Source organism: Muntiacus reevesi, chromosome 2 (assembly GCF_963930625.1).
Source record: "Muntiacus reevesi chromosome 2, mMunRee1.1, whole genome shotgun sequence".
Classification (NCBI taxonomy): Eukaryota; Metazoa; Chordata; class Mammalia; order Artiodactyla; family Cervidae; genus Muntiacus; species Muntiacus reevesi.
Window position 1 is genome coordinate 182,057,216 of NC_089250.1, and position 9,116 is coordinate 182,066,331.

At 50.5% G+C, this 9,116-nt stretch overlaps 1 protein-coding gene across 3 annotated transcripts; it reads left to right on the forward strand.

Annotated features, from left to right (window-relative positions):
• Positions 1-889: 889 nt before the first annotated feature.
• ZNF263 (zinc finger protein 263) lies at positions 890-8,119 on the forward strand. 3 transcript variants are annotated; one of them, XM_065924153.1, is made up of 7 exons: positions 890-952; positions 1,309-2,137; positions 2,983-3,163; positions 3,608-3,681; positions 3,947-4,073; positions 5,518-5,634; positions 6,119-8,119. In XM_065924153.1, the coding sequence occupies exons 2-7, from the start codon at positions 1,751-1,753 to the stop codon at positions 7,288-7,290; spliced, it is 2,058 nt and encodes a 685-aa protein (XP_065780225.1). In that variant the 5' UTR covers positions 890-952; positions 1,309-1,750; the 3' UTR covers positions 7,291-8,119. The 3 variants fall into 3 exon arrangements, with proteins under 3 accessions (XP_065780225.1, XP_065780226.1, XP_065780227.1); XM_065924154.1 differs by lacking the exons at positions 890-952; positions 3,608-3,681; positions 3,947-4,073 and having other exon boundaries at positions 1,039-2,137; XM_065924155.1 differs by lacking the exons at positions 890-952; positions 2,983-3,163; positions 3,608-3,681 and having other exon boundaries at positions 1,039-2,137.
• Positions 8,120-9,116: the final 997 nt, after the last annotated feature.

Sequence of the window (9,116 nt, forward strand, 5' to 3'; positions counted from 1 at the left end):
GAAGTCTTAGAGTCTGACTCTGATTCTGAAAGGGACCTATACCAGCCTGTGTGCCAGGAGGCCTCTGGGTCTGCATCTGCCACAGCGGTTTGTGGATCTCTTCTCTGGAGTGGAACAACAAAACAAATTCTCTGGACTTTTTCCATCCTGTCGTTGAAAGCTGACCCTCTCCGTCCCCACATCCCCTTTCTGGTCACGGCAGCCTGAACTTTAACGACAGACTAAAGTGTAATTCTGGGCAAGTGACTTAACTGACACTGTACATGGGGATGATAACAATAGTGTCTAGTTCCTACAATTTTGTGTGCCATGAGAATACAGATGCATGTCAGCACGGGCTCAATAAACGATTACTGTTTTTCACGATTCAACCCCACGACCCTTTAATTGACTGAGACCACAAGCCTAACCCTCGCTGGAGGCAATGGACTAGCTGAGCCGGTTTGGGCCGTGGACACCTGCCTCACTGCTGGGCAGCCCTCCCCATCAGCAGCACAAAGCCTGGACTGCACCGGCCAAGAAATCAACCTTCCTTTCACCTCTCACTGTGAAAATTCACGGTGGACCTACAAGGGAGGTGAACAACGACCTGGCCCTGAAGGGCTGGACAATGAAAAAGGCACGCCCCCGACAAGTTTAAAATGAGAAGCCAGTGCGGGCTGGTCCCGACCGGCCCTGAGGAAAGTCCAGCCGCCAGCGGTGGGACCCTGGGCTGACAGGAGAGCGCCATGGGACACACGAACACTCCCCACGACTGCGCCCGCGCCGGGCTCCATAGCGCCAGCACCTCCAGGGCGCAGGCGTGGGCCCCGCCGCCCCGTCGACCGCGTCTCCCTGCGAGCTCTGCGGCGGCGCTGACCCGGCCGGGGCCACTCTTCCTCGCCTCTCCCAAGCACCGAGCGGGCGGTCGAGTGAACCGTGGCTCAAATGGCCCCCGAGGCTACCTGGGCAGGTGAGCCCTCTCCTGCAGCTCCCATAAGTTAGGGGGTGAGGGCCGCCTTGAAATCCGTTTTGACCAGAGCAGTGATTCTCAAAACTTGTCTGTGGGGGAAGAATTTCTCCACAGATTTTCGGGCCCACCCCGACACTCAAAAGCAAGGGGTCTCGCGTGACTCGAAAGTCTGCACTTAGGCTTTCCGAGGAATTCTGACCGCGGTAGCCCGCCGGTGTACCCGTTGCACCCGATATAGGTTTAATTTCCACTAACCGACCTAGCGATCTCGCCCCTAAGGTTTCTGGGATCTCGGGCTCGCGCGACGGTCCCGCCTCCCTACCCCATTTGGCCCCTCCTTCGTCCCGCCCCCACAGGCAAATATTTTCTTCTGACTGGTCAGTGGTAAGTGTGTGGCGAAACCTGATCCAATCAATGGGTGCTAGAGTTCTCAGAACGTAATTCGGAAGTTGGTCCTGAGCAGTTCCGATTGGTTGTTGATGCCTAACGCGCGTTGAGACTTCCGGCGTTGGTGCGGAGCGCGGAGTCCTGTGAGGTGAAAGGAGAGGAGCTCAGGTCCTGTTCTAGGGCGGTATTGGCGGGGGCGGGCCAAGGGGCGGTGCGGCGGCGCCCGCGAGTAACTGAGGCTGAGGCGCAGGAGCCGTTTGCGCCCGGGCTGGAGCCAGCTTTCTCGGTCAGGGTTTGGAGCTCTGGGCCACCTGGCTCTTGCGGACTCCAGCCATCCTTGCGCTGGGCCCGGGGCGTCTTCTTTGGCTCGCGCAGCTGGTTTCGCGGCCAAGGCGGTCTGGGGGCCTGAAGATGGCGTCGGGTCCGGGCTTCCAGGACCGGGAAGGGCTCCTCATAGTGAAACTGGAGGAGGACAGCGCCTGGAGCCAGGAGCTGCCCCAGTCAGACCCAGGTCCCAGCCCGGAGGCCTCTCACCTGCGCTTCAGACGGTTCCGCTTTCAAGAGGCCGCTGGGCCCCGGGAGGCCCTCAGCCGGCTCCAGGAGCTTTGCCACGGGTGGCTCCAGCCGGAGATGCGCACCAAGGAGCAGATCTTGGAGCTGTTGGTGCTGGAGCAGTTCCTGACTATCCTGCCCCAGGAGATCCAGAGCAGGGTGCAGGAGTTGCACCCGGAGAGCGGCGAGGAAGCGGTGACTCTCGTTGAAGATATGCAGAAAGAACTTGGGAGACTGAGACAGAAGGTAAGATAAAAGAGCTGTTTTATATGCGGTTTGTTTGACCCCAGTTGCCCATATGAGTTTACTTGGTTGCCCTGAGTAGATCTTAGATGGGCAAGAAGCCTTTTTGTAGATTAGTGAGGAACTTTCATTCTCCAGATTTGCCCCAAGTTGACAGACAGTGAAGAGTGCCCTGTTTCCACCTGCGTTAGAGTGAGCCCAGGAGTTAGCTTGCTAGGTTCAGATCCTCCCTCTGCTTCGCACTAGCTTTGGGACTTTGGGCAAGTTACTTAATTTCTTCTGACCTCAGATCTGCCGCTGGTAAAATGAAAATGTTAAAATACCTTCTAAGGTGGTTTTGAGGATTAGAGAGAGAGCAGCATGTAGTTTCATCACTCTCTTGGCTTAGAGTCAGTGCTTAATACCTGTTAGCTATTGTTACATTACAGTGTGCAGTCTAATCTTTATAAAGCTGGGTGGCAGTTAATAGTGGAATTTTAAAAGTTTGCAGCTGAAGCTCTGAGGCCATATGCCCCAGAGCCACCCAGATTTACCTTATCCAGTACTGAGGAGTGGATGCATCTAGAAGAGGTGGGTGAAAGCGAGAGGGAGTGAGGTGGGTCAGGAACTGAGTGGAGAAGGTGTGTGTGCCCTGGGAGTGAAATCCCCCCGAACTCCACCCCTCACACACATTTTCTCAGGTGTACACAGGATCAGAAGAGTCTGGTTTTAGTGTAACTCATTCTTCTCGCTGGGTCTAAAGGGTTTGCCAGTGGTTCTCTGTTGAAGGCTTGCCCTCAGAATTCTGTATTAATGTCCCTTCCTTTTGGGCCCTGTTGTGATGATGAGTGATGTGGGTTGGTTCCCAGGTCACAAACCGTGGGCAGGGAACAGAAGTGCTTTTGGAGGAGCCTTTGCCTCTGGAAACAGCACAAGAGTCACCGAGCTTCAAGCTGGAGCCCATGGAGACTGAGCGAAGCCCTGGCCGCAGGCTGCAGGAGCTGCTAGGCCCCGGCCCCAAAAGGGACCCTCAGACTGTAAAGGAGAGGGGTGAGGAACAGTTATCTGGGCAAGTGGGAGGGAGGAGGGGCTTTGGGGTTGCCCCTGACACTGGCAGGATGCAGCCTCACTGCCAAGGAGGGAGCATTTCTGACCTGAGGGTCCCCAGATGTGGAGTAAAAGATCTAGAAGTGGTTTGAATTCCTCTTGGGGTGGGTGAAGGGAGGGGGATCTCTTAGGAAGTCTTTTTGTATGCCGAAGAGAGACTTTTAGAGCTCAGTGAATGAGGGCTTGAATGCTTGGGCCAGCAGGAAAGACTGTTGGTACTCTGTTGTTTTGGATGTCGCGTTATTATCCCTCCGTTGCTTTCTGTTCAGTGTTGGGTCCTGCTAGCAGAGTCTGGGTGTCAGGGCACAGTGGACACTGTGTTGTGATAATCCTTGGGTTGCCAAAATTTAAGGATGCCATTCTCATCATCATTTCTGTCACCTTCAGCATTATCTGCTCCCTGGCTTTCTCTCTTTCCTCCCGAAGGAAACATGGAAGACAAGGAGCTGACTGGGCCCCAGGTGATGTGGAAGTTCTCATTGTCTCCCCCCAGTTGTTCTTGTGGGGTGGGGTCCTTTTGCCACTTAGAGAGGATCCTTACTACCTCACCACATGCACCTCCCCACCTTCTTTGTTTGTCTCCTCCACACTTCACTTGTAGGCCTAACACCCTTCTTCCCCATGAAATGAGTCCTTGGCACCCCTGGGTTTTGCCCTTTAACCTGTGACTCTGCTTGAATTGTTCTTGGTGCCTTAGGGCCTAAAGGTGATCTTGTGCTATTTCAGTTGCCTGAGAGCTTAGAGGACGTGGCTATGTACATCTCCCAGGAGGAGTGGGGGCGTCAGCATCCTAGTAAGAGGGCCCTCTCCCGGGACACGGTGCAGGAGAGTTATGAGAATGTGGACTCACTGGGTAAGGACTTCTTTTCCAAGGATGAAGACTGAGCCATTTCTGATCAGGGTCCTGTCCCTTAGCCACTCGCCTCCTGGGTGTTAAGTTCTGAGTTTGACCAGGAGACCTGCCTTTGCCTAAAGTCTCTTGGACTAAGATCAGTTAAATATTTGCCAGGTGCCACAGTTGGCACACTTAAGAGCCCAAGCTGCCAGAGATGAGGGCAGGGAGTCTGAGCCATGATGAACTTACCAGGGCAGAACAAGTCAAATCCAGTGATGCTCACCACCACCCCCGTCCCCACTTCCCACGCATCACCCACAGAATACTGTGGGGCTCCAAGTTCCTGATGCCTTGCAATTTTTTTTTTTCTTTTGCCTTGCAATTTTAAAATGCTTATTCTTCCGACCTTATGTTTTCTGTGCTCCATTAGTATTTCTGGGCTCTTCCCCAAAGACACAGGTTTCAGGGCACTGGCACCAACATTCCAGCTTAGTGACTGTCCCAGTCCTTGAAAATTGAGGAAGGGGGAAAGCTTTGTAGAAATTTGGAAATGATATATATTCAAAACGGGTGTAAGTAATTTAAACATAAATTAAGATGCGTCTTCATATCGAACTATTATGCAGAGATTAAAAATGAGGTCTCTAAAACAGGGCCAAAAACTGATCGTTGGATTAAGTGGAGAGTGTGTGGGTATTGTATAATTCCTTCATCTTTTCTGCATGTATGGAAATTCTCATAATAAAAACTTGAAGGAATCTTTAAAAAAAACCCAACAAAAAACAGGACTCTATATGTTACCACTGTAGCTATCTTGATGCATACCTGGTAGAAAAGAAGTTTGGTTGCCTGCACAGGGGCCTTCTCCAGGGTCTCTGCCATTGTGCTGTGGCTTGGCACCCTAAGTTGACCACAGTTCGTTCAGTGAGTGCTAAATAAGAAGAGTTCAGATCAGGATTTCTTGGAACTAACCTTTTTAAAGTCCATGTTTGATGGAGTTGGAGTGAGCATAACACAGGATGGCTCTTTTGGGTTTTAATCTCAGAGTCCCAGGTCCTTTTCTGATTGTCCATCATATTACATTTTTTACTTCTAGAATTGTCCCAACTTAGTTTCATAAGGGTCAAGACTCTTTCACAGTATTACACTTTGATTCCTCAAGGAACTGACCACTCTGACCATGTGCATTAGAGTGTTTTAATTACAAAAGTTTTACATTGTCATCGCAAAAAGTTTCAAGTACCACACAAGTGTAGGAAGAAAAAAGCCAGTCTCCCTCATCTAATTTCTTTCTCTGGAGGTAACAGTGGGAATAGTTTAGTGTATGTTCCAAGTAATTGCTGTCAGACTTACTGCACCTTCGTATCCATCCACTGAAGACAGGGAGCAAGACTATCTTTGTTTCTCTTGTCTAGTTGAAGAAAGTAGTGACATAGAAATCCATTTCTTTCATTGTGGTCAGAGTCTCAGGTTCCCAGTCAGGAGGCCCTGAGTACCCAGGTGGAACATGGAGGAAGGCCCTGGCATCCAAGTGTCCAGACTTGCAAGGAAGGTCTGAGCTCCAGGACCCCAGCTCCAGGTAAGGAAAGCAGCTGAGCAGCCTGCCCAACTAGTCTCCCGCTGTTGGGAATAAGGCATTCGAGGGTCTTGGTGTAAAGCTAACCTGTCCCCACTGCCCACTTCCATCCTAGTGATGGCAGGTGAGGTTCCCAGGGTGCAGAGTGTAAGAAGGCATTCATTCCTGGGTTCACTTGCCCACTTTTGTCCCAATCTTGCTCCATCATACACTTTTCCCGAAGGACAGAAGCCAGGGGCTCAGTTGGAGAGGGAGGTCAGGGCCCCCACAAGGGAATTCAAGACTGGTTTGAGCTCTCATTCCTGAGTGATGTCCCCACACCTCATATGGCTGCCTGTCTAGAGTGAGTTACCAATATGGGGAAGATGGGAAACTGAGGGAGAGCGAGGCCTTCTGGACTTTTGACATACAGGCAGTATCACGCATGGGATTTCCTTTTCTCCTGAATAGACATAACATGGGGGTTTGATTTCTTTTGCTCTTCCAGGGGAAGAGAAATTTGAGAACCAGGAAGAGTGTGCTCAGTCTGTTTCACCTGAGAGCATCCACCGCCAGGTGCTGCTGGCTGGCCAGGCCAGAGGGGAGGTGCCCTGGAGTCCTGAGCAGGGAGGGCCTCGGGACAGGGCAGAAAAGCTTTGGGAGCCTCCCACAGAGTATCGACTGGAGCAACCCTTAGTGGGGGCCACAAGTTGCAAAAAGCTGGGACGACCAAAGGAACTGCGCCCAAAGAAGCTCCACTTATGTCCCTTGTGTGGCAAAAATTTCTCTAACAACTCGAACCTGATTAGGCACCAGAGAATACATGCAGCAGAAAGGCTGTGCATGGGTGTGGAGTGCGCTGAAATCTTTGGTGGGAGTCCACACTTTTTATCACTACACAGAGCACACCTGGGAGAGGAAGCCCATAAGTGCCTCGAGTGTGGAAAAAGCTTCAGTCAGAATACCCACCTGACTCGCCACCAGCGAACCCACACAGGTGAGAAGCCCTATCAGTGTAATGTGTGTGGAAAGAGCTTCTCTTGCAACTCCAACCTCCACAGGCACCAGAGAACACACACAGGTGAAAAGCCCTACAAGTGCCCTGAGTGTGGGGAGATCTTCGCTCACAGTTCCAACCTCCTCAGGCACCAGAGAATTCACACGGGAGAGAGACCTTATAAGTGTGCCGAGTGTGGGAAAAGTTTCTCTCGCAGTTCACACCTTGTTATTCATGAAAGAACTCATGAGAAAGAGAGGCTGTACCCCTTCTCTGAGTGTGGGGAAGCAGTGAGGGACAGCACGCTCTTTCTTACAAATCCCGGGACCCACCCCAAAGCCGAGAAGAAACTCTTCCAGTGTTTGACTTGTGGGAAAAGCTTCCGGCAGGGCATGCACCTCACCAGACACCAGAGAACACACACAGGAGAGAAACCATATAAATGTAACCTCTGTGGGGAAAACTTTTCTCATAGATCCAACTTAATCAGGCACCAGAGAATTCACACGGGAGAGAAACCCTATACCTGTCACGAATGTGGGGACAGTTTCTCTCACAGCTCCAATCGGATTCGTCATCTGAGAACCCACACAGGAGAGAAACCTTATAAATGTTCTGAATGTGGAGAAAGCTTTTCTCGAAGTTCACGCCTTATGAGTCATCAGAGAACTCACACTGGATAGAAATGATGGGATTTCTTTTGGGCCCAGATAAGGTGGCCTGTTCAGAGGGGCCTGTTGTTCAGAGATCATATTCCTTACCCATCGAGTAATTACCCTGCCACCCCAGGGCAGCGTCCTTCTGAGGGAAGTACAGAGGCAGCAAATGATTAGCATAAAACTGAAAAGGAATTCTGTTGGAATTAGTGAGAATAGCAAGTCTTTGGGGTGACCCACTCAGGGTGGAATTCTCTATGAAGTACTTCCTGTCCCAGGGCACTCCTATCCCCCTCAGCATATTTAGCCAGCTTGTGATGTGGGTGCCTTATTCTGTCCTGTGTCCATCCCGACAACTTTGGGAATCCACGAACTTGCTGCTTCCTCGCTTGGGACATTCGTCAGGAATATTTGAGCTCCTGAGGCCCTTGAGAGCAAAGAAGAGTGATCAGGTCTCCTGGGAAAGCAGGAGGCACCAAAATACTGGTGGTGAGTTGCAGCTTTTCTGAAGGCCTGGCTGGGAAGCTCATAGGCAGTCTGGGGCACCCACCGTCCATGGCCTGACTGTATTGGTCATTGGCAGGTCCTAATGTAAGTGTCACCTCAAACAAAAAGGAACAAGAGACCTAAGGGAAACAGTAAGGCAGAATTTGCAGGTCTGCCCGGAAATAGGCAGAGGAAACTATATAAGTCTGAATTAGTTTACCCTTTTGCAGAGATCGAGTCTTCAGAAGGTTCACGAAAGATGGGTTCCTTGGGAGACTTTGAAAACATGGATCCTGGGGAAGTTAGGAATCATGCCCACCCCTGTTGAAAATATGTTTGGATGTTAATAAATATCTTCAGGAAACATGAATGTGTGTGACTCATCATTGAGGGCCTTTGTCTTATCTGCCATGTTGATCTGTCTGTCCACTTTGGGAAGAGGCCCTGCTTTCTCTTTCTGGTTTTGTTGCTAAGGAAGGTTCTGAAAAAGGTGACAACAGACAGGTGGAGGGAGGGAGGGTGTGGCCCTGGCTGGCTGCAGGCTGAGGTTGCTATGTGGAAACAAGGGTCAAGCCCAGTGGCTGCTTCGGGTGATGTCATAAAGGTGTGCTTTAAGTTTTGTGTGTGTGTGTGTTTATTTTCCTTCTCTAGCATATAGCAGTGAACATGCCTTTTGATTGTTTAGAATGTTTGCTTTCTTGCAAAGTAAAGATCTGGCTCTTCAAGTTATTTTTGGTCTAGGAAATGGTTGCCGGGAAAAAATGCTGCTGGTATGACTGAGTTATTGCCCATGAGTGGAGAGAGACTTGGGGTAGAGGGCAAAATTATTAGGGGAAAGCATTACATTTTACAATGGGGAATCAGGAATAGGAATTCAGGAGTGTGTTTCTGTGGAAAAGAGGATTCCAGAAAAATTCTAGGAGTGGGAAATGCTGATGCCAGGAAAACATTGCAGGTTTTGACCCTAGAGGAAGATACCAAATTAGCTGTTCTTCAGGAGGAAAAGATGAAATATTCCATTGGCAACAGACTGTTAAATATAGCATATTAAGTGAGGGAGGTACCCCTGCATGCTCCTCACCCTTTCTTATATCTGTCTCATTCCTTTCCCCTTCTCTTGAGAGCAGCGGTAGTGTGGGGCTTGGGCACCAGGCGAGGGAGGTGAGGATTTGAAAGAGATTCATATGGGATGGAAAGTGGTGGGAGCAGGTCAGGCTGCTGTGGCTCTTGATGCCATGAAATGGGTGGGTGGTATAAAGTTGATGTTACTAAGCACTCTGGTTAAGATGGTAACTTATGTGGGTTGAAACCTCATAAAAGCGGAAAGCACCCCTTTAGAACCCCACTTACCCCTGAAGCCCCATAAT

What these genes read in the sequence shown, in the direction of transcription:
- ZNF263 (XM_065924153.1), top strand. Translation starts at nt 1,751, where the DNA reads ATGGCGTCGGGTCCGGGCTTCCAGGACCGGGAAGGGCTCCTCATAGTG. An exon ending in TTGGGAGACTGAGACAGAAG is followed by an intron (nt 2,138 to 2,982) that starts GTAAGATAAAAG and finishes GTTGGTTCCCAG; the next exon opens with GTCACAAACCGTGGGCAGGG. An exon ending in AGGAGCTGACTGGGCCCCAG is followed by an intron (nt 3,682 to 3,946) that starts GTGATGTGGAAG and finishes GTGCTATTTCAG; the next exon opens with TTGCCTGAGAGCTTAGAGGA.